This window comes from Canis lupus, chromosome 5, assembly GCF_003254725.2.
Source record: "Canis lupus dingo isolate Sandy chromosome 5, ASM325472v2, whole genome shotgun sequence".
In the NCBI taxonomy this organism is placed as follows: domain Eukaryota; kingdom Metazoa; phylum Chordata; class Mammalia; order Carnivora; family Canidae; genus Canis; species Canis lupus.
Window position 1 is genome coordinate 16083615 of NC_064247.1, and position 24569 is coordinate 16108183.

The 24569-nt window shown below is 53.6% G+C and overlaps 1 protein-coding gene across 1 annotated transcript in view; it reads left to right on the plus strand.

Moving 5' to 3' along the window:
- DSCAML1 (DS cell adhesion molecule like 1) overlaps window positions 1–24569 on the plus strand; it is a 344526-nt gene that overhangs the window by 230650 nt on the left and 89307 nt on the right. The window contains 3 exon segments of the mRNA XM_025465371.3: window positions 12689–12835; window positions 18607–18885; window positions 22201–22476. Of these exon segments, the coding sequence (XP_025321156.1) occupies window positions 12689–12835; window positions 18607–18885; window positions 22201–22476 (702 nt within the window).

Sequence of the window (24569 nt, forward strand, 5' to 3'; positions counted from 1 at the left end):
GTGGTCAACACTCCTCAGAGCTCTCACTGAGGTGGAGTTAAAAGGAAGAGAGACATCCACCCTTGCCTGGCCCAGCAGAGGGAAATCTTAGAATCACAAGGTAAGTGAGGTTTGGAAGGTCCCTTCAAGACCACAGGGTTCCATCTCCTTGTTCATCAGTTAGGGAAACGGGCCCAGAGGAGCACTGCAACTTGTCAAAAGTCACTCAGCAAATGCACAAGCAGGTTTCTCATTTCCCAGCCCAGTGCTCTCAGCCCCACCAGGCCTGCCTTTGCATAAACGTTTCCAGAGAAGAGATTCCCATAGGCAACATTTCTAGGTCATGGTCCTCTTCCAAGCCATATCTCAACCCTTCTTGGAAGACAGTGATTGGGTGGAGGAGTGAGGTATGGAGATGAGGAGACCACCTCAGCAGGCCTGGTTCAAAGGCAGCCGAGCGCTAGAGCTAAGCCTGGCCCATGTCCTGATCTGGCCTAGGAAAATATGACCCCTGTGGTCAGCTCTGGGAGCCTCCAGCCTTGTAGGAGAAACTGAGTCTGAGTCACACCCCATGAGAATAGGATAAGGTCGCATCACTCTAAAGTTCCCTCCACTTTGACCACGTGCCCTCTCATCTACAGACGTAGTAGTGGAGACAGAAGGGCATGGGCCTCACGGAAACATGTGAGGTGTGTTGGGCCACCCATCAGGAACCTGACACACCAAGCCCCAGCTCAGCCTGGCATCATATTTTGAAGACAAGCAGGAAGCCATGGTGCCTTCCTCAGCACCTGGGAGCCCTTGCACTAGGAAGCAGGCAGGTATACCTGCCACCTGGCACACGGAGATTACGGAATTGTGAAGCCCTGGCTCCATCATTCGCTCATGCTTTCCACCGGCCAGAGACAGGGCAGTTTCTGGCTCTGCATACCCTGTACACATCTCATAGCAGCAGAAGTCCTACCTCCCACCCATCTAGCCCCCGTCATGATCCAGATGTGTGCTTGCTGCCAGACTTCACTTCCTTGGGGAAAGGGCAGTGGGCCAACTGGCCACATGACCCTCTGTGCCTCAGTCTCCTTGCATGTCCCATGTGGTGGTAAATCAGATTTGGGTATTTGATAGGGAGTGCAGGCAAGGCCCTACCTAGGATCAAAGACCCATTCCCAGACCTGGTTCCCTGCCCACCCCATCCCTGCCCATGCCTCCCTCTGCTCCTGGCACCTGATACCCACTAAGGGGTCTTGGCTCAATCTTTCCGTACCCCTCATGCTCTCAGTGCCTATACTGGACCTGTGTGGTATACCCGATGACTTTCAGGACTACCTCGCCTCTCTCCTCCTCCCTATGCCTACTGTAAAGTCCTCACCTGTGTGTGTCTTCACATAGCAGGGCCCAGCTCCAGAATCTTAGTGCTGGAAGAGTCCTCGGAGAGTAAGCATGTCTGGATGAGGTTTGTGTTCGTTTTCTAGAGCCTCCATAACAAAATAACCAGAGTGGCAGGTTTGGTTTCTCCAAAGCCCTCTCCTTTTGCAAATGGCAGTCACTCTGTCCTCACGGGGTCTTCCCTCTGTGTGCATACATCCCTGGCATCTCTTTCTCTTCTTATAAGGACATACTGGATTGCTGCCCCACCCTATGATCTCATTTAGCCTTAATTACCTCTTTAGAGGCCCTGTCTCCCCATGCTGTCACATTGAACTTTGTGGGGACACAATTTAATCCATGACAGGGAGGATCTAGGACTTAGAGAGCCAGCCAGGCCCAGAGCTGGGACTTGAATCCGAATTCCTGACTCAAATGCCATGTGCTATCTACTATGCCGCAAATCTCTCTTGGGGTCTTGGGTGGAGGGCTTACAATCCTCCTCTGCTCCCTTGGACTCTGGAGACAGAATGGGCCTTGACTTCCCTTGGGCTTTTTAAACCCAGGCTGGCAGTTACCCCCAGGGTCTCACCATCAGCAGGAACAACAGAAAGAATGAAAGGAGGGTGATCAGCAAAGTTGGCCCAAAATAGCTTTTTTCGGCCATCCTGGTACCGGGCCTCGGGCAGGGCTAATTTCGCATGCCAGAAGCATCAACTACCCCCACCTTCCCTGCCCGGGAGGGAAGAGCAGCCCTGCCTGTGGGTGAGTTGTCTTGTTCATCTCTGAGCTGCAGGCTGACCACATTGTTTCTGTAAATCCATACTGGATGGAGCTGTAACTAGTAACTTGTATTGATCGTAATTACTCTTCTGGAATTGGGACACCCCTGAGGACCAGCGGAGGCACTTCAAGGCTTTGGCATCCTGAGGCTACCCCGAAAAAAAACTTGTACTTTGACAGGCTGAGTATCTCTTCTTTTCCAAGAAAGATTGAACAATCCTTCTGATCCTAGCCAAATCCTGGTCTCGGTGCAAAGCTCCATCCATTTCTTCCCACCTCGCTGTCCCTACTCCGCACCCCTGTTGTGTCCTGTGACCTTCCTCGTAGGGAGGGGTGGGGGCTGTGGGCAGAACAGGAGACCCCTCCCTCAGCTTCTGGTTTTCTTGCTTCAGGAAGGCCTTTGAGTCCAGAGGCCAAGAAGCACCTTCTGAGAAGCATCTCTACTGCCAGGATTCATTCATTCAACACGAGACATAAAAAAAAACACCTGAGCTCCACGTATGTGTCATGATCGCACATGCCCTGTGCACTTACATACCCCATATGACAGCGGTAACCCCTTGCCCCTGTATAGCATAGAGTACAGGATATGTCGCAGCACCTTTCACAGACTGTCACAAGGACACTGGCAAAGAATCCTGTGAACCAAGCAAACCAAGTGTGGTAGGACCCCCAACTAGGGATGAGAGAACAGAAACCCAGAAAGGTTAAGGGATTTTCCTAAAGCCACACAGTTGGTAGGAGGTAGATCTCAAACCTCCCATTTTCGACTCCAAGCACATACTTCCCCAACTGCCATCCCCTCCTCTGGCCCCTGCTCTGCCCCTGCGGCCTCCACCCGGGCCCCTATAGCGTATGTGTGGCAGGGCACGCGCACCGCTCCCTCCCATACACGTGTAGCCACCTGCCCGCGATCATACCTTCCCACCGACACATGGCATTCGGCCACGGCAGGGCTTTGCTGCCTAAGTCTGAGGCCTCCCAGAACAGATGACTGCCTACTGCCCCTGACCTCTTATGTCACCGCACAGGGGCCTCCCAGGGGACATGGCTCATCCGTTCTTTGAGTCGGTAACTTTAATGCCTTCTGATGCCGGTCTCATGTCATGCTTCCCCTTCCTGCTCAGCCACCACGCTGGCACTGGCTAGTGAGAGGAATGCCACCTCCCGAAGAGGCCAGGGCCCTGGCCACCGCCCAGAAGAGATGGACAAGTCCACCTCACAGGGAAGGGGTTGGCCAGAGTGCCTTCCAAACTGCAGCACATGGGCTCCTGGGTGGCTCAGGTGGTTAAGTGTCTGCCGTCGACTCGGGTCATGATCCTGGGGTCCTGGGATCTAGCCCCACATTGGGCTCCCTGTGCAGTGGGGAGCCTGCTTCTCCCTCTGCTGCTCCTCCTGCTTGTGCGCTCTCTCTCTCTCTCTCTCTCTCTCTCTCTCTGCCCCCCACCTCGGTCAAATAAATAAGTAAAATCTTTAAAGCAAAACAAAACAAAATGCACCACACTCTCTCCTGGCAGCTAGGTTTGGAGAAAGCAGCTCTGGATTGGTTCAGGAGACCCCAGTGGGAATCCTGGCTCTTCCTCTCACTAGGTGGGTGACCTGAACTAGTCCTCACCTGAGCCACAGTCTCCTCCTCCATCAAACAAGAGGAGCAGAGGGGCTTCCTGAGCTGGTGATGGCTCATCAGAGAGGGGACATATGTGAAAGGGCTTGGCCACATGGGTGCCCACTGTCATGCACCCTGGGGTGTCTCTCTTACAAAAATCATAAAACAATTTAAGACAATCCAGCTGAGCCTGGATCTGTCTCCAAACCCAAGCAGACTCTACCCATGCGGGGTGTCCAAAAGGGCCCAAGGGGAAGTTTACAGCTTTGGGTTCCTGCACACAGGTTTTCCTCCTCAAAGGCCCCAGCCATGGAAACCTCTAGCATCTGATGGGCTGAGCTTGCGTGAAGGCAGGCAGAGATGGCACTGCCCACAGCAGCTCCGTCCTCCTTCTCTGTCCACTCTGCCTCCACTATGGTATTGCGTACCTCTGGCCTCAAAGTTGGCCTTCACGCTCTGGTCTCCAGGTGACCTCTGTCCTTAGAGATCCTTCCCCTGGCGAGGGTAGCATTTCCACTCCCGTCCATTAAGACAGAGCTAGGTCCTCGGCCAGGGAAGGACGGTGGAAGGCCACCCTCAGGTATGAGAGGGGCTGTGCCTGTCCCTTCTCCCCGGGCCGGCTGCTCCGGGTCTCCACATGCTTGAGTCACCCCTGAGAAGGGTGAGGTCACTCCCGGCGGCCACCCTCCGAAGATGAGCCAGTCCTAGTTTATACTCCAGATTGCCCGGCTGCGTCATTCATTGTCTCTTCACTTCCCTTTGGTTAGCTCCACACCACCCATCCATCCTCAGTGCTGCTGGGTGTCCCAGCCGGGACTCAGAACCAAGGCAAGGATCGAAGTGGCCGAAAGGGGGAGCAGTGGGCCAGGCCATTACCATGTGGCCACAGTGGACAGAGTGGGAGAGACTCCAGGGTAGGTTGGGTTGGGGGGGAACCTCCGGACAGGAGTCCAGGCTGGAGAACCTCCTGTCTCCCTCCACCAGAGGCACCTCCTCTGCTGCCAGGATTCCTCGTTTCACTGCATGTGCACTGAGCATCTTCTCTGTGCCAGCCATGTTCTGGAGCTGGGATACTAAAATAACTCCTTGCTGTCAGCGAGAAACACCACGTGCTCTGAAGACAAACAGGCAGGGTAAGGAATTGGGCAGGGACGCAGCGCACGGTCTAATTTTGATAGAGGGGTCAGGCAAGGCCTCTCCAACGAGACGGCATCTGAGCAGAGAGACCTGCATGGGGCCAGGACTGAGCCAGGGAGAAAGCATTTCAGGCACAGAAGCAATAACCACAGCAGAAGTCCTGGGGTGGGGGCACCTGGGTGGCTCAGTGGTTGAGCAGGCGTCTACCTTTGGCCCAGGGCGTGATACTGGGGTCCTGGGATCGAGTCCCATATCTGGCTCCCTGCAGGGAGCCTGCTTTTCCCTCTGCCTATGTCTCTGCCTCTCTCTCTCTCTGAGTCTCTCATGAACAAATAAATAAAATCTTTAAAAAAAAAAAAAGTCCTGGGGTGGAAATGGACGCACATACACTGAATTTCAAACCACCACAGGAGCTGACCTCTGAGGGATCTTGCAGCTGTGCCATTCTTTAAGCTAAGAATTTAGACATTTCCAGGTGCCTGGGTGGCTCAGTCTGACTCTTGATTTTGGCTCAGGTCATTATCTCAGGGTCATGAGATCGAGCCCAGCATTGGGCTCCTTTTGGATGTGGAAGCTGCTTGAGATTCTCCCTCTCCCTCTCCCTCTGCTCCTCTATAAATTCCTGGGAGGGAAGAAACCTTAAAGATGATCCAATCTCTTTCTCTTAACTCAATATTTAACTCCTCTATTCCCCTATGCAATATCTCAGCCAAGTGTTTCTTCAGCTTCTACTTAAATACTCCTGGCAACAGGAAACTCACTACTTCCTAAAAACACTCATCCCAATTCTTTATAATCTTGACTTTAAAATCTCTTTATTTTAACTGTGGTAGAGTACACATAATGTAAATTTTGCCATCTTAATTCTTTTGAAGGGTTAAGTTTTCATTTCAGTAGCATTTCCATGTGGTCTCAAGTTCAGAAATGTTTAAGCGCAGCTTTATCTCGCAAAACCGAAACTCCGTACCTGTGGAATGACATCTCCCCTTCCCCAGCCCCCGACGCCCCCATCACAACTTCTGTGTCTATGAAGCTGACTACTCTAGGTCCCTCACACCAGTGGGATGACACAGTATTTGTCTTTTTTAACTACCTTATTTCCCTGAGCGTCATGTCCTCGAGGTTCATCCACGCTGTAGCAAGTCTCAGACTTCCCTTCCCTTTTAAGGCTGTGATACTCCATCGTGTGTCTAGAACACCATTTCTTTGTCTACTCACCCACCGATGGACACTTGGGTGGCTTCCTCCTTTGCCTATTGTGGATACTGCTGTGAACACAGGGGGACAAATACCTTTTTAAGACCCTGCTTTCAATTCTTCTGGGTACACACCCAGACGTGGAACTGCTGGATCACATGGTAATTCTATTTTTATTATTTCAAGAAACCACCATCCTGTTTAATCTTGACTTTTGAATGCTCAAACATGATTATTTTTAAAAGTCTGATTGGATATAGTAGACACAGTGATTAGCAGTGGCAAGAGGTTTGCCAGATGTAGAGACACTCAGGGATGGGAGTGGGCTCATCTGGGAAGGCTTCTTAGAGGGGGTAAAATTGGAGCTGGTATCTGACTTTTCTGAGTTGCTGTTTCCTCGTGAGCAAAATGTGGATGAAACTACCTTAGAGTTTTGGCAAGTTCCATTCATTCGTTCTAGAAATATTTCTAGAGCAACTACTTTGCAATCAGCACTGCTTTCACGCTGAGTGCAATGAGGAACTATTGGAGGGCTTTCAGCAAAGGAGCCACATAATCTGACATTGGTTTGAAAGCATCACTGTGGCTGCATGTTGGGAACAGTTGGAGGAGGGGCAGGGGCCAAAGCAGGGAGCCAGGTAGGAGGCCGCTGTCCCTACTGTATTCAGTAATTTCTGTTCCCTTGTTCCAGAGGCTGGAATCGGGTCTGTCCAGCCCATACCCGCCTGCAAACCCTCAGCTTCTTCCTCTCCCCACCAAACAGACCCTCCAGCCTGCCTCTGAGAGCAGAGAGAGGCCTCACCTCTGCCTAGGGCAGTTCCTCCCCCTTGCAGCCCTCCGGAGCCACCGGGAGCCAGAGATTTCTAGTATTCCTCTCTCCGTGGCTCCTGCAGCTCTGGGGAGTCTCTGAGGCCCAGCTCTCTGACCTTTTTAGAAAAAGACAGAGAAGATGCTGTTGGCTCTCTTAGACCTGTGGGCAGGGCCCCTGACTTGCCAAGGAGGGTCCCCCTTTATTTATTGCCAAGCTCCTGAGGAGGAAGGAAGGAGAGAAGTTGCAGAAAGCCGGGCCCCAGGGACTGAGAGCCCCTCATCTCCTTGAGGTGGACAACCTGTGCCACCGGTTACTGAAACAGTGTGCCAAGGACTCTCACGAGCTGAATTTTCATCTGACTCTCCCAAAGGCTCTGTGACGTAAAGTCTATTTATTATCTCTGTTCTCCTGAGGGAGACATAGGACTCGGAAGTTTGGTGCCGTCATAGAGACATCAGTTGTCAGAGTGAAGGGGCCTTAGGAGTTTATCACACCCAGTGGCTCTCTGCCCCCACTGCACATTATATGACCCAAAAAGCTCTTTTTAAAGACCAGTTTCCAGGCCACACCCCCAGAGAGTCTGAGTTTAATTTTAAAAGCTTCTTGGATGATCCTAATGGACAAACATGGTGGAAAAGACACACCCAATCCACATTCTCCGTCTTTTTTTGCAAATGGGACAAATGAGGGCCTGGGAGACCCCTGGATTCCCCTGAGGTCACCTGGTGTTGGTTTCCTGGGGCTGCAGTAGCAAATTACCGAACCCAATGGCTTAATGCAGCAGAGATTTACCAGGTCACAGTCCTGGAAGCTAGAAGTCCTGAATCAGAATGTGAGCAGGGCGTGCTCCCTCTCCAGGCTCTAGAGGAGGATCTTCCTGGCCTCTTGCCTAGCTTCTGGGGTTGTTGGCAGTCCCTGCATTTGTTTGCTTACAGATCCATCACCCCAATCTCCGCTTCAGTCTTCACATGACCTTCTCTGTGTGTTCATGTGCCTGTGTCCAAATCTCCCTGTTCTTAGAAGAACACCAGTCATACTGGATTTCGGGCCCACGTTAACCCACTATGACCTCATCTGAACTTGATTTTGTTGGCAAAGATCTAACTTCCAATAAGGTATCATTCACAAGCTCTGGGTGGACGTTCATTTTGAAGAATACTATTCAACTCAGTGTACACCCCATCATTAGTGGCAGAGGCAGGACTCTGATCCAGTCTAAATCCTGTCCTGGCTTGGCCAACCACACCAGCTAGCTTGGCCTCTCTTTATCCTCTTCTTCTTACTAATGGCCTCCATCTCCTCCCCAACCCTCCCCAGCCCCCAAGCTGGCACCATTCCTGGTGGCAGGACATTGTTTTCTAACCATGGAATTGCAAAGGGGAGAAACCAGGTCCAAGACCTCTCCCTGGAGCCCAATCCAGAACCCAGGAATGATCCATGAAGACGTGATAAATCAAGCCAAACTGAATTGAATGGATGAGTGCTCCTTTATGAGGTAGTGAGAAACCCACTGACAGAAGCAACCAAGCAGAGGCTGGCTGACCATATATCCCTTTGAGAGGTGCTGCAAGGACAGTCGGTCTAGCACAGAGCTCTGGAAGAGCATAGGAAGTGGACTGATGGTCTTCACTCTGCCGCTTACTAGCTGTGTGACTACGGGTGGGTTGTGTAACCTCTCTGTGCTTTGGTTAGTAAAAACAGTAATATCCATTTCAAAGGGTTGTGGGGATTGAATAAGATAATGTTGATAAAATCCTTGCCCTGACATGTAATAGGTGCTCAATTAATATTTAGCTTTAAAAAAAGGAGACGCTTGCTACAGATCACCAGGAAAAAGTATGGCAAAGTAGGAGTATTTGTAGTAATAGTAAGAATTAAAAAGGAACCACACAGACCTCTTCCCTGGTCCTGGGCAAGTTCACAGATGATGCCACAGCCTTTGGCCTGTGACCGTCAAGCGGCATCAATGGCAGAGTCCAGCCTTAGAGCCTAAAGGAGAGCGACCCTCCCAGGTCCGCCCACGGGGACACTGCTGGCGTTTAGGGTCAGACAATATTTAATACCCAAGATGTCCAGCTTTCCTGGCCCCTGACCACCTAATACCACCAGTACCTCCCAGTCTTGGTGTCAATCACATGTGATCCCAGACACACGTTTCCAAGTAGCCTCAGGATGGGAGCTGGGCACAGAGGTCAGCCTGCCACCCTGTCTTCCTCTAGCTGGACCCAGCCTATCCCATGAAGAAGCACCCAAGATAAGGGATAGCTGCTCCTCTACCCATTTGGGGGATGGCTAGTCCCATTTAGGGTGTAGAGGATGGACTGTCCGACTGCCAGGGTACCCCATCAGAGCCAGCCTTGGGGGCCAGTTGTGTTGTGGAACCCTGGCCCCTCCGAACCCCCCACCAGCTGGCTGTGCCTCCCCCACCCGCCACCATATACCGCTCACTCCACAGGCCTCTTGCGGCTCCCTTCCCCAGCAGGACCCATCATGCGATTCTCATCAAACATGCAGAACTGATGTTGCACAAGTCCCCCCCAGAGGGGATTAACATAATACCCCTGATTTCTCCTTCCCCTCTCTCGAGTGAGCGCTGTGCACTCCCCTGGCTGCAGCCCGCCTTTGTTTCAGAAGGAGCAATACACTGTGTCTGGAAATGTTACTGCAATTAAATATGCACAAGAAGGGGGGAAGGGAGGGGGGAAATGAGGACAATGAAGGATGTGAAACATCAGATGCAGCAGCTGCTTGTTGCTATAGAAACCCCAGCTCCCCACCAGCATCAGCGCAGCACCCCTTCCCAGCTTAAAATTCCAGTAGGACCAAGTGCACCATTGTCCCAGGGTGCTGGGGGCTGAAGGATCACAGGGTCCAAGCTGCTTGGGCCGGAGCACCTGGAGGCTGCCCAGGTAGATGTGGAGGTCTTTCCTTTTTCTCCTCACCCCACCACCACACCTCCAATCGGGTACTTGTGATTGGCAGTAACACCCTCCAGTAGTTCTGCGTTCCAGTCCCAGTTACATAATAAATCACGGGAGAGCTTCCGCATTTGACTTTGGGATGTCACAACATGGAGACAAAAAGGCACATTCAGAGTCTGGTGGGGAAGCCAGGCTTTCTCTGTGCTTCCCCCGGGTCCTCTCTGACTGCTGGCAGCAGGGTTGGGCTCTCTCCCGCTCCCTTTTCATGTCTTACCCACAGCACTGAGTGGGTGGGGGATCTGCAAGGTGCAGTCTGTGTGTTGGAGGGGCGTGGCGGGGGTCCAGAGGACCGGCTGGCAGCCACATGGCCAAGGATTCATCTAGGGGGTCCTGACGATATTCCGCTCAGCAGGGACCACGTGACATCCCAGACCTAGGCCCACACAGTCAGGTGTCCAAGGGTGAAAAGACGGCAAGTGGCCTAGCAGCAGTTCACAGACACCAGACCAGGCCTTAGCTGAGTGCGAGCTGAGTGTGAGGCAGGACGTAATGGGGCTGCCTCCCACTCCTACTCCATCCCCTGCAAAAAGTGAACTGTCTTGGGCTGGGGGTTGGTAGCCATGCTGTATCCTGTGCTGGTCACATAAGGCTCATTGTTAGGTCCCTACTGCTTGGCAAAGTGCTGGCACATAGTAGGTCTAGTCCTATGCAAAGGTGTATGGGAAGGAGGGAGGGGAAATTAAGAGATCTGTAGATAAATTAAAGTTTATTAAAAACAAGAGACCAGGATACCTGGGTGGCTCAGCAGTTGAGTGTCTGCCTTTGGCTCAAGTCATGATCTTGGGGTTCTGGGGTCGAGTCCCGTGTCAGGCTTCCTGCAGGGAGCCTGCTTCTCCCTCTGCCTGTGTCTCTGCCTCTCTCTGTGTGTCTCTCATGAATAAATAAATAAAATCTTAAAAAAAAAAAAGAGAGAGACCACTCAGCTTGAAGAAGTTTTTTGAGACCATATTAAATAACTATTAAGGAATAAAATTCTAGACTGCTTAGCCTGAAGAAAAATCTAAAGGCGTGACAGCTCCCTTCCAGTGTGTGATGGAGTGTGTCAGTGATGTAGATTCAGACTAGTTCCATAGACCAGTTGTGACCAAGGAAGATCTCTCTAAAAGAGCTATCTATCCACTTTGGAATGGGCCACTGAATGAGGTAGCGAGTTCCCCAAATGCAGAGGTATTCAAAAGAAAGCTGGAGAACCTTTATCAAAGATGTGGTCGGGCACGTTCAACTTTTCAGCCCTGTAATTCTACAGCATTCCTTGTCCTTTGGTGAGATCCCAGTCCCCTGGCGCTGAGGTTTGTGCTTGGGGGTGGTAGGACACGACAGGATGTTTCTAGTAGAGTGAGCCAATGTTAGAGCTCTTGTTATTGGTTGAAGGGGGTGTCACTCAGCCCCCAGGTAGGAGGAAGCAGACCTCTAAATAATAGGATTTGAAAGGCATGGGGCCACCCAAAATGTTTCTTTATGAAAGCCTGGCATTCAGATATCAGCAGGTCCCTCTGGTGGAGTCAGCATCACCCTCTCCCCTATAGCTCCTTTTTTTAAGTCACTGTCATCGTCTTGATTCCAGTGCCCACTTCTGGTGGAAATGGCAGCCTGGGGCCTTCTGTGCCTGCCAGGGTAAGTAGCCTGGCCCCCAGAGACCCAGAGGGATAAAGAGTTAGCATCTCAATCTCAGTCTGGCTGGGTCTTGGGTAGGAGGGCACTGCCATGCACTGAGGGAGTCTGAAGCCGGATGCAAGCCCTGCCCCAGCCAGCAAGTCCATATTCTTCCCTTTTATTTTTTTTTTTAGATTTTATTTATTTATTGCTGAGAGATGTAGAGAGTGAGGTAGTAGAGACATAGGCAGAGGGAGATGCAGGCTCCCTGTGGGGAGCCCGATGCAGGACTCGATCCCAGAACCCCAGGATCACGACCTGAGCCGAAGGCAGATGCTCAACCACTGAGCCACCCAGGTGCCCTTTATTCTCCCCTTTTAAAATCGGTCCTGATTAGACTCAAATTCACAGTTTGCCTCAGGACCTTGGACAAGGAAATCCAGTCTACCCCTAAGTGGTGTCACAGGTCATAATCAGCAAAATGGGCTGATTCCTGCTGCCTGTCCTTCCAGCTTCCCTGCCAGGTCGTGACAGTAAGACGATGGAGGTACCAAGAAAAGCAAAGCACGGTGTCTGCATCTTTGCCTTGCACAGAACAAGCATTCGAGAACCATGAGTCGAATTGGCATGGCACATCTGCCTCTCCATGTCCCCACTACTACTATAGCTTAGCCTCGGTAACTGTTCGTTGAGCGAATATATGATAGAAATTGAGAGAAAAAGATTTAAGCTTGTGTGTGGCTCTGTATACAGGATGCGCTGGGAGCCAGAAGGCCTGAGTTGTCTGCTTACTGGCCGTGTGACCTGACGATGAGAGGACATTTCAAATGGCTGTAAGAACAAATGAGCAAGGAATGTGAAAGAACTTTGCAAGCTCTCACCCAGAGATAGGAAAGATGAGGACTGATACTAAGTGAGCACTTGCTGTGTGCCAGACACCGTATTATTATTTTCAATCCTTACATCTACCCTGTGAAGTATTATTTGCACCCCATTGTATGGATAAGGCTCAGAGAAGTTAACTTTCCCAAGGTCACACAGCAAAGAAGGGGACAAGTCAGTTTGGAACCCAGACCTGGAGTCTGACTCTAAGGCCCACCCATCCTGTAAAACTCCAAAGCTTCTACACTTAATGAAATAACAATTCTGGGAGAAAGGCTGGCTGCCGGCCTCGGTTGCTCCTGGTGGTGTGCCCAGCCAGGGGAGTAATGGAGGATGTCTTGATTATGTCTCCAGAAAACAGGTTTTTTATTACTCACCACGGCGGGCTGTACATCTCTGACGTGCAGAAGGAGGACGCCCTCTCCACCTACCGCTGCATCACCAAGCACAAGTACAGCGGGGAGACCCGGCAAAGCAATGGGGCTCGCCTCTCCGTGACAGGTAGGCCAGAGGGCTACGGAGGGCACCTGCCCACCCCTGGGATGGGCATGGATCAGGGGACTCCAAGAAGGAGAGTGTAGAACAGAAATATAGGGCCCAGGGGGGCAGAGCTCATCCAGTTTGGTTTGGAGTGCCCTTCACATAAGGACCTCGGAGTCTGTACCTAAGGAAGCTAACTCTCCCTGAAGAACTGGCGTGTTACCATTTTTCAAATAATGAGAGTTCGATCCACCCTCTCTTTCCCTTTCTTGCCTTTGCTGCCAAGAAGCTCATAAATAAAACCTGGTGTTCAAACGTAGTAACGATGAGGTTAGATTAGATTAGAAGTGGGAGGGGTTTGTTCCTTCAGGACTCTAAGCATCTTTTAAGATTCTGTTTGACCTATTTATGAGTGCGTGTGTTTCTTCTGTTGTAGCTTGAGAGTAAGCAGGATAGAATCTGTAAACAACAGTATTTGTAAACTAAATGAAAGAGTCTTATTCTGGAGTGATTATCACTTTTTAGGAGCCACTCGCCCCAACTGTTTGACCAGTAGGAGGCAAAGCCAGGACTTAGCTTCTGCAAACAGCGTGCCAACCACCACCCCCGCCCAGCCCGTGGAAGGGGTCATTTGGACACCCCGTACATGCCCCAGTCACGGAGTAAAGGAGGGCACATAGTACTCCTCAAGGAACACTGCCTCTCTGGAAACAGTGCTTTTTCAAACTCTTGACAGCAGTCCACAGATAGACATTTTTATCGTAACCTGTGCATGCACACGCTGGTCGTTCCTACCACATGCATTTACATGCATTCTGCTATTTCCTACCCTATCCTATCCAATTCTGATTTATCTAAATGCTGGTCGCAACTCACCAAATGGATTTCACAAGTTCCTAATAGTTTGTGACCTATAACTTAAAAATCTCCACTGTTGAGGAGGTGGGATTGGAGTGGCTTTTGGAAGGTGGAGGAACTGATAGCATGGTGGTTTTGGAGACCAAACTCACTCCGCTGTGCAACCTCTTGGAGCCTCTGGAATAAGTAGCTCGACTAGTTAACCATGCTGATTCTAACTCTGACCTTCTGGGGTTTGATGAGGACCACCCCCATCAGATTAACCCTATCCCAGACCCTCTCTCATTTGCCCAGCACATTTGAAGAGCAGGATCCAGGAGGGCAAGGATAGGGCTGTCTGATTCTCCTTTGTGTCTCCAGCACCTGGCCCTCTGCCTGGCACATAGTAGGTGCTAAGTAAATATTTGTGGAACTAACCAACGCCAAGGGAGACGGTGCTGTCATATGGGGAGGCGATGGGGCTGCACTGAAGAGCCTCTATCTTCGTGGCTAGACTTAGGAATCGGCAGCCCAATTCCCGAATGTGTTGGAGTGGTTCCCTTCCAAATTATAGGGACTTGTTTGCATGCTGTTTTGCATCTCATCTGCATGCTTCTCATAAAACGTGGGACTGGTGCAGAAATCCCCCCTCCTGCAGGCCTGCTTCTCTCTCCTGCACAAATATTTAGTCCCTTCATCCTGCCAATCTCACCTCACTCTTGGAGTGTGTGGGGTGGGGGGCTGGCAGGGGACGGAATAGGCAGGTGCCTCTCAAAAAAGACACCCTGTAAACTGGAGGGTATGCCAACCATTGTCCTTCTGGTCTCCATTCCCCACCAGCTGTGAGGAGGACGGGGGTGTGGGTAGGAGGAGAATGAGAGGTGCCACCAGAGATAAAGCCCAAACAGAGAGACAGAAGCAAAGCTAGGGAAGCTCCCAGACAGACAAAAGGGGAGAGGCACGGGCATGGAGAGACATAGGACAGGGAGAAAACAGAATGGAAAGAAACCTGCACAGAGACAAAGGCAGAGGGGAAGACAGGAGTGAACAGAACTGAAAGGACCAGGAGGGATCTGGAACGGGAACAGAGGGAACTGAGGGGAAGGGGCCCCACCGGTGACACGGCCCTGATGTGATGTGATGTGACAAGGCCATCTGCAAGCTGCTTGTCTCGGCAAAAATGCAAGTGATACTGGAGGAAGGCAGTGCAGAGGAGGCGCGAGGGGGGTGTGTCGGGGAGCTCAGGCCTCAGCCTCCAGCCCCACATACCACCTTGAGGCAAGGGCGGGTGTGGGGGTGGTCAGTCAGTCCTGAACAAGAGATCTGCTGGCCATGGTTTCTGCTGAAAAGGTTCGCTCTCCAGCGGCCAGCACCCCCCGAGGGCTTCCGGGCTGGTGGCCGGGAAGGGTGACCAGAAGCCCTGGACCACCAGATGGAAAGATGCACCTGAGAGGGGTCCCTGCCTCAACACCTGCTGACTGAGGTGTTCATACACCCCAAAGGACGCTGCCCCTGTCTCCCTAGGCCCAAAGGCAAGAGGAAAGAGCGCAAGGATCCACGTGGCAGAGTGTCCCAGGTGGTCATCTGGTGAGGGCAGCAACCACACCTGTGATTTCTTCAGAGTGGCCTCACAGAGGGTTTGGTAAAGCTAGAGGGCGGGAAAGAAGGTGGGCGCAGCCAGGTGTGTTGGGTAAAGGACTCTGAATCCAGCCAAAGGTTCACGCTTAGCCTCCACTCACTAGCTGCGCAAGGTGGCAGAGGATAAGCAGTGGCTCAAGCCTCAGCTTCCTCATCTGTAGGATGGGAGTGACGAAACAGCACCCCCCCCCCCGCCCCGACCCCCTGGCCTGGGGTTGCGAGAAGTAGGGACCCGATGGAAAAGGCTTAGCGTCTGCCACATCGGAAGCGCTCAGCAGAGCGACAGCTGCGCTGTGGTGGCGGCTGTCTTGTCGTCGATCTGTTGTCGCTGCTTTATTGTTCCTACTCCCTTCCGGAGAGCGTGTGCTGTGTGGGCCAAGGTGAAGGAGGCAGCTGCAAGAATGGCCCGAGCCCCCTAAAATACGACCTCCAAACAACCACTCCGTGCTTTGCAGAGTTTTCCAGGAGCTTCCATGAGCATGAACTCCGTGGAATAGGCATTATCAGCTGCATTTATAAAGAGAAACCGGTGACCAGAGAGGCTCGCAGACCAGTCCTGGCTTCCCCAGCTCATGGGGGGGCGCCAAGCCACGTGCGGAAGCCGTGTTTGGGGGTGACTTTGCAGGGCAGCACTGCTCATTGGGCCGAGGGAGGCCCCAGCGGCCTCCCCGGGGTGCCCCGGACGGCCCCGGAGATTTCTGGGGGCGCAGCCTTCTGGCTCCCCCAGCCCCGCGCCGGCCCGGCAGCGCCCGGTCCCCCCAGGCTGTCGCCGGTACACGCCGCAGCATTTTACTCCTGCTCCGGAGTAATGAAAGAGGCTTCTTTCCCTCAGAATTTAATTTCACGCCTGAGACTCGGTGATTAATTCCCTCCCCCCGCCCCTTCCTCCACCGCCCCGTCGGCCCCTCCGCTTGTAAATTCTGCGGTGTGCCACGGAATTTGTGTATTTTGCATCAATTAAGTGTCACATTGAGTAATTCTTCCCTGGCACCGGGTTTGTTTATCCCGACCGTCCCCACAGGGTTGCGTGGGGAAGAGGCCGCAGAAGCTGGTGGCGAGGGAGGGCGGGTGCCAAGCCGTAATTGCCCGGCACATCTGCATCGTGGTGTCGCTCAGCCAAGCTCTTGGACGTGCGATCTGCCACTATTGCCTACGACAACCTTAGGAGAGGCGGAGGCAGCGCTGCCGCCTCACCCCACGGGCGAGTCTCAGGCTCTGAGACCTTTCGAGACTCACCCAAGGTCACACGATTTACCCGTGACCCCAGGCGGACCAGCCCCTGGCTCTTCTGATTCTCAGCCCAACCTCCTTCAGAAGAGTAATGGAAGGTGGGGAGGGGGTAGCGAGTCTTCTAGAAAGTCTCTGGCCCCGGGAGAAGTCCTCGCCCAACCCTTCTCCAACGGAGATGGGCCAAGGATGGAGGAAATTTGCCCTTAGTCAAGGAGGGTCCAGAGGGGCACGTCTTCCACTCCCACCATTCCCTCTTTTTTTTTTTTCAAAGATTTTATTTATTTATTCTTGAGACACACAGAGAGAGAGGCAGAGACACAGGCAGAGGGAGAAGCAGGCTCCCTGAGGGGAGCCTGATGTGGGACTCGATCCCAGGACCCTGGGATGAGGACCTGAGCCGAAGGCAAACGCTCAACCGCTGAGCCACCCAGGTGCCCTCCCATCATTCTCTCTTGAGCAGATCTCAGTATTAGATTATTCCATCTTGGGCCCGGTTTTACTGAACAAGGGTGAGTGAGACCTCGTTTGTGATCTTGGCTCTGCAGTGCCACCTTGGGCAGGTCACTGCACCTCTCTGGTCTCAGGGGGTCCTCCTCTGTCTGTGGCCTCCAAAGCCCCTAAGCCAGCTCTACGAGTCCATGAACCTATAAAATTCTGCAATGTGGAAAATCAGACCACTGCCTGTGCCTGAGCACCCCCTTCAGCCTCCCCCTGACATGGTGGGTCAGCAGCCATGGCCTTGCTCCGTGCAGGCACAGGAGATCCAGCGATGGAGCAACACTGTCTCAAGATGCTCGCAGCCTCCTGGAGAAGACAGATACATGACCTGGTGCTAAGCACGGTTGAGGGGCTCCTGGGTGGCTCATGACAGTGGTGGCCTCTGGGGAGAGAAATGAGGTGGCCGAGGGCAGGGCTGAGGGAGACTCCCCTTTTACACAGACACCCTTCTAGACTTTCTGAAATTTTGCCATGTGCATATATTCCACTTTTTAAGTTTTTCATTAAAAAGGAAAGGTTGCATAAATAAATAAATAAATAAATAAATAAATAAATAAATAAATAAATAAATAAAAAATAAATAAAAGAAAGGTTGCTTGAAACTAAAATGAAAGAAAAAGAAAGCTCAATGGGTATCTAATGAGAGTGGCCCCGGAGGACACATCCAGGAGGGGTGATATAATTTAAGCTGGTTTGTAAAAGACGAAGAGGTGTTGGTCAAGTGGAACGGGCTGCTGGGCAGCCAGGGGAGGGCAGTGCAGGGACACAGCCCACCACAAGTGGGGAACCACTGCCTGGGTGGGGAGCTGAAGGGGGGGCCCACCGAGTAGGCCAGGCCGGGGACCTGGCCAGGGACCTGGCCAGGACCAGACCCTACATCATAGCAGGCCTAACTGGGGAGAAGACGTGTGGGTTCTAGGTCGGCAGAGGAGAGCCTGGGCAGGTTTTACAGCAGCAGGAGGTCCCCAAGGCAGAAAAGTCAGGGAGGCATTTGAGGATAAGGAGAACTAGGCCGAGAGCAACCATTGCTCCGCTCAGAAGCGTCAGACATCACACACGGAATCCCACCAGCCGGGAGCCTGGGTCTCCTGCAGGTCAGGGCCCCGGGACCTGCAGTCACTGCTTCCTCTTGGATTGGGAATGTAAAATAGAGAGTTGTTCGGGATGGTAGATGTGGTTTGCAGAAGGCTTAACTTCAGAACCCCACTGGGTGCAGATGGAAATGCACGGCCCTCAGAGTTTGGCAGGATCGCAGGTGGGTGGAGACGGGACAGGGAGGAACACTCTCACACTCTCTCCCTCTCTGCACCTCTCACCCCTTCCCTTGCTCCATCTACCTGTCTGCCCTCCCTACCCTCCTCCCACCTCCCCCAAGCCCCCACTTCTGAGTCATGGCTCTCGGGGCCTCTGTCTGGCCTGAGTGGGAGAGGGGGAGCCAGAGTCTGGGGCCCAGGGGGCCCCACGAGCCATCTCACACTGGGTGTCCTTCATGCTGGGGACATGCAAGTGCCTGCTCTGGTGCGTGCCCCCACCCCTTCACTCCCTCCTGCTCAGGCTGGCCAGGGCCACTGATGCTCTCTGCCTTCCAGACCCTGCCGAGTCGATCCCCACCATCCTGGACGGCTTCCACTCCCAGGAGGTGTGGGCCGGCCACACCGTGGAGCTGCCCTGCACCGCCTCTGGCTACCCCATCCCTGCCATCCGCTGGCTCAAGGACGGCCGGCCCCTCCCAGCCGACAGCCGCTGGACCAAGCGCATTACGGGGCTGACAGTCAGTGACCTGCGGACGGAGGACAGCGGCACCTATATTTGTGAGGTCATCAACACCTTCGGCTCCGCAGAGGCCACTGGCACCCTCACGGTCATCGGTGAGCGGGGAGCCCCTCGGCCGGCCCTAGCAAGCTTTGAGAGCACCTGCTTCTGGCCAGCCCGGGGGTGGGGCAGGGAGGACAGTCCCCTGGTTGGGAAAGGTGGTCAAACATCGGAGGAAATGCTCTGGGTTTGAAATCAGAAGATCTGCTTTCTGGTTCTGGCATTGTCAGAGGGTAACCCACTTTGGGCAAATCACATGACCATGATCACCACCTCAGTGTCCTCTTCTGTAAAGTGGGATGATGATCCCAGGCCTTCCTACCTCCTGAGGTCAGAAGGGTCAGGAGGGGTCGTGGGGGTGACAGTGACAGTGACGAGCTCACAGGGCTTCGTGGCTTGGTGACGGGGAGGAGTGTCTGCACTAAAGGAAGTAGTGCTGATGTTAATCCAGTAGAGAGGACCTATTGTATCCCATCAGAAGCAATATTCAGAATATTGCACAGTAATTGATAGGGACACTGGTCAATCGGATCAGACGCAGGCATCAATGACCAAGGTGGCCTTTCCAGGGTCTACTGGCTGGGTACCAACACTGGTCCTGCCTGTTCCCTCCCCCTCCCGGTGCCTCAGGGGCTCCAGGGGTCCAGGGAGCCTGCATGTGGCTTTCACATGTGGGCTGAGGGGCTGGGGCCAGGGAAGGACCCCCACCATGCCTCTCCCTTGGGTGATGCGGCCTCAGGCTCCCCATCTCCCCCTCCCTTCTAGCTGTGGCATCCAGAGTCTGGCTCTCTGAGTTCCCTGCATTGACAGCAGTGAGGCTGGGATTTGGAGACCCCTGGGGAATCCCACCCCCTGGAGGAGCTACGTAGCCTGAGGCCCCATTGACTGTTGTACCGAAAGGCATCATGAGGGTCACTGAACCCAGACAGGGAGAGGAGGCTGTCCAGCTGTGATCCAACCCCCATGCTGCAGAGAAGCCGTCCTCCCCCCTCACTACCTGTCTCAAGAGCATAGAGCTACAGGTCTGCAGACCCTCACATGTTCCCCCTGCTTGGCTGGCCTCCTGGGGCCTGGTGTCTTGTTGCCCTCAGCCCATGTGTAAGCGCAGTCTCCCTGTAGTCAAGGGCCTCTTGACAGTTGGGGTGCATTTATCTGCAGTGCTGGGAAGAAGTCCTCCCCCTATGAGCACATGTGAAGCTGGAAGAGCAGAAAGAGCCCCAAGAAACACTCTGGGAGTGATAGCACGTAATACAGATGTTTAGGTTAAAATGCTGAGAGCCCAGGGGACAGGGAGATCCTCACAGAGTACCGAGCCCCAGCCAGCAGGCAGGCAGGTAGGACCAGGGCTGACGTCCCCCTCCTTGCCCTAAGGACCGTGCGATATGCCTTGCCCCTTACCCGCCCTCCTCCTGCTCACACACAGTACACACACACTCTCTCATCTTACCCTGGCGTACGTACATACACGCACACACATGCACTGTCTCAGGACTGAGGTCAGGAGGGCAGCACACCCCCGAATCCTTGGAAAATTACCAAACCTGACTCTGGGTAATTTGGTGTTCATAGCTCCTGCCTCAGTACCTACAGGCAAGCAGATGCGCACACACACACGCAGGTAGATGTGTTGAAAGGTCACATGCCCACTTCTCCATACCACAGGCCCACACGTACGGTGCTCATACACCCTTACCGATACACACATTCTTCCACCTTAACGTGCTCACATCCAGGCTCACACACACAGATCCACAAGTAACTGCCTACAGCTGCGTGCACTGCCCCACCGGCATACCTACAGCGGATCCCCTCTGACACTCGGCCCCGCACCTTCCTCCCCACACTGGGTTTGGCTGGACAGCCAGGTTCAAGGGGAAGCCACATAGCTTTTCTCTGCCTTCCGTTCTCTCTGACAGCCCCTCTCCACCAGGTGCATGGAGGAAAGCATGCTTTTCACACACACCCCCGTTCTGCCAACAAGCCTCCTGCCCATCTTGTCGCCAAGTCATATGGGGCAGCAAGATGAGAGCAGCTAGCTGGTAGAGCCCTGGGAGCCCCGGCTGGTGACCCGGACAAGCAGGATGCCACCTGCCTCGTTGTGCACTGACATTTCCAGGGCAGGGTCTCTGGGAGAGAGCGGGAGAGCCCGGCATGAGCAGAAGGACTCCTGTGTGCTTTGACTGTGTCCCACCCAGCCAGGCTGCAGGCCACCTCGCTGAGGTCCTAGGCCCCTGCAGGCCTCAGCTTCCTGTAGAGAACCCCAAGCCCTTGGAGATCTGGGGAAGGAGGCCAGCCTGGGGCTGGTGGCCAGCCCGCCCGACAATAATAAACATGTCTCGGGCAGCAGTAGACATGTAAGGTGAGAGACACTGCCCTGTCCTCAAGTGCTCACAATGCAGGGGGAGAGACAGACACACAGAAGTGATTAAAAGACCATGTGCTTCATGTGGTGACCACTGTACACAGGGGGGCCCAGAAGAGGGGTCCTGACCCAGCCTGGGAGGGCAGCGGTGTCCAGGAAGTCTTCCTGGAAGAGATGTCCTGAGCTCAGTGTGAAGGATGAGAAGGCGTCAGGCAAAGCGGGAAAAGAGCACTCTAGGCGGAAGCTCTGGGACACGAAGTCACCCAGGGTGTTCACCAAGCACAGACAGGGTGCTGCTGCCTGAAGACTATATAGCTGAGAAGCAGGGGAAGGTCCCCAGGGTCCTTGATGGCCTTGAATGCCACACCAAGTTTTGGGGTGCTGTAACAGTTCGAAGCAGGAGAGTGACCAGCCACAGCATGGAGAACAGAAGGAGGGATGCAGGGAGGACGGACGATGGTACTGCCTGGGTCCAAGCTGGGAGCTGAGGACCCGCGGCAGGGCAGGGGAGGTGGGGATGAAGAGCAGAGTCACCTGGCACATTTAAAGGCGGTCAGAACGGCAGAAGATAGCAATTAGTTATCTGTGTGGGTATGAAAGAGGGGTGGGAGGTGGCGGAGCCAAGGGTGCCTCCCTGGTTTCTGGGTGGGGGACAGAGAAGATGAGCCAGTCAAGCTCCTGCTCTCCTTCTGAGCTGAAGGGAGCCCCCCAGCCCCAGCGGGCAAGGGCCGCGCATTAAGAAAGCAGAGGTTGTCATAACAAGAGGTGCAGAGCCATCACCTGGCCCGACCCTGCCATTTCACGGATGAGTAAACTGTGGTCTAGAGAGGCAATCCACAGGGGTCTGGACAGAACCAGGGCCTCCCCGAGCCCCCCACCCCCACCCCCAGCCACACTGGCCTCCCCGAGCCCCCCACCCCCACCCCCAGTCCACGGTAAAAGCCGTTTTTTTTATCCTTTTCCTCCCCACTGCCTGTCCCCTCGCTCCTCCCCCACTGCCCCGGCCCAGACCCCCTTCACGTGACCCTAACACCAAAGAAGCTGAAGACCGGCATCGGCAGCACGGTCATCCTCTCCTGTGCCCTGCTGGGCTCCCCGGAGTTCACCATCCGCTGGTACCGCAACACGGAGCTGGTGCTGCCCGACGAGGCCGTCTCCATCCGCGGGCTCAGCAACGAGACCCTGCTCATCACCTCGGCCCAGAAGAGCCACTCTGGTGCCTACCAGTGCTTCGCCACCCGCAAGGCCCAGACGGCGCAGGACTTCGCCATCATCGTGCTGGAGGGTGAGTGGGGGCGGCCGGCGCCGGGGTGGGTTCAGGACCCCCAGAGCCTGGCGAGGAGATGCCCTGCATAGGCTCCCTCACCTGCGTCCTGGGAGCAGGCAGCGGTCCAGGCACGTGCCTACCTTAGTTAATCCTTCCGTGGGGAGGAAGAGGGCAGATGCTCTTTCTTAATGTTCCCTATTTTGCAGTGGAAATAACTGAAGCTCAGTCACTTGCCCAAGGTCACCCAGCTTGGCCAAGGTCAGAGCCAGGATCTGAACTCAGGTCTCTAAACCACCACACTGTATTGCCTCTGCCCTCCAAAATTACGAGAACCTCACTATGAAAGGGGTCTTCTTTAAGATCTCAGGGGCTTTCAATCTCACAGGGGCCCTGGGACTGCCCCTCAGGAGTCCCTGCCTGGAGCCTTCTTCCCTGAGCCCTCTCTTTCTGGCTGTCCCTCTCCCATTCTCTGCCCTTCCCGCCAGCGCCATGGGCTTTCCAGTCTTCTCCCTGACTAAGGGCTCTTCACAGCAGGCTCTGTTTCTTATCACAGACCTGGGTTTCCACTTGTTCCTCAATCCTTTTAAAGCTACTACCACCCAAGGCTCCTCACCTAGCACATCTGTGTATGGTTGTGCAGGTTGTTCACTGCACCAAGTGCCTAACCCACAGGGCGGGACTGAGAGTAAGGACTGGAATCCGACTTGAAATCTACCTGGCACCAGGTGGTGACCACACGGAGGAGGCATCTTTTTCTTACTTGCACAAAGATACAATGAGGGTTAGCAGAGGCCCTATCCTTACCAACAAATGTAGTGTTCCCCTCGCTCCTTTGTTGCAAAACAAAACAAAAACCCTGCAATCCTATTGCTTCCAAGGATTTTTCACTGTCATCACAAAGACACCAAACCCAGGCAAGTCCTCCAGGTTATCAGGATCCCACGTGGGTCTACCTGTGGGTCCTTGGGAGGTGGGAGGTGGGACCTGGGCATCCCCGACCCCTCGCCCTAAGTACAGTGCCCAGTGAACTGCCCCTCCCTCAGCCCCTGCCTCCTCTTGTCCAGCCAGATCCTCTTCCCAACAAGGAGGGACACCAGCCAGGCACAGGCCAGTTGGAAATGGGTGCCTTATATCCCCGGGGACTTCTTGCTGGACCGCTCCCCACACAGCGCATTTTTTTCTCAGAAAGGACAGCCTGTTGATGGCCAATCCAGAGCAAGGATAATGAGGAAATGGAAAATGAGGCTGGCAGATGGGCACAGAGTGGGGAGGAACAGCCAGAAAGGTAGGGTTTGGGGAAGGAAGCAGAGGAGGGTCCAAATGTCATGACCCTGGGAGGCCTTCCAGGCTGTTCCAGGCACCGGGCCTTCCCCTAGTTTTAGGTAAGGGTCTCCCCCCAGAAATGGGGCTGGGGGCTGGCAGACTGGATTATAACATCAGCATCTTGGTGTGAAATGTGGATGGAGAACCATGTTACATTGCCTTACTTTTTCTTTTACTTTCCTTTTTTTTTTTAACGTTTGTCTTAGTTTTTACTTGTTAGAGTGCATGCCACGTACTTTAATCCTTTACAACAATCCTGTGTAGGATGGCCAGGCTCGATAATTGCATGCCCCCTGTTCCATGGAGGAAGGTGGGGCAGCAGGGTTAATTGTCCCGTCCGGGGTTATTGGGTTAGCCAAGACTTAATTTCTGGCCACGCACACACCAGTGCCTCTGGGCAGCGGTGAAGCCTCATACTTGAGGCTTTTTGCTCAGAAGGCTCCCGCACCCCCACCCCCACCTGTGGGGATGAGAGCTGGACCCAGACTCTGCAGGTCCCCCCCAGTCCGGCCCTGCTCCCACACAGGATTATTGAGCCCCATGTCTTTACTGACACAGGGAGGAGAAAGGCAGGAAAGGAAAAGTCGACAAGAGCTGACATTTATTAAACACAAAGTGCTGTGTGAAGCATCTGAAACGCAGTAATTTTGTCCTCACAGCATCAGTGTGAAGATAGTTTAGTCACCAACCCCAATATCTCCATCCTCCACAGTTAAGAAATGGGAAGACTCAGAGGTGTTAGGTGACTTGCCCAAAGACACAGAGCTCACAAGCGGCCGTGGGAGGAT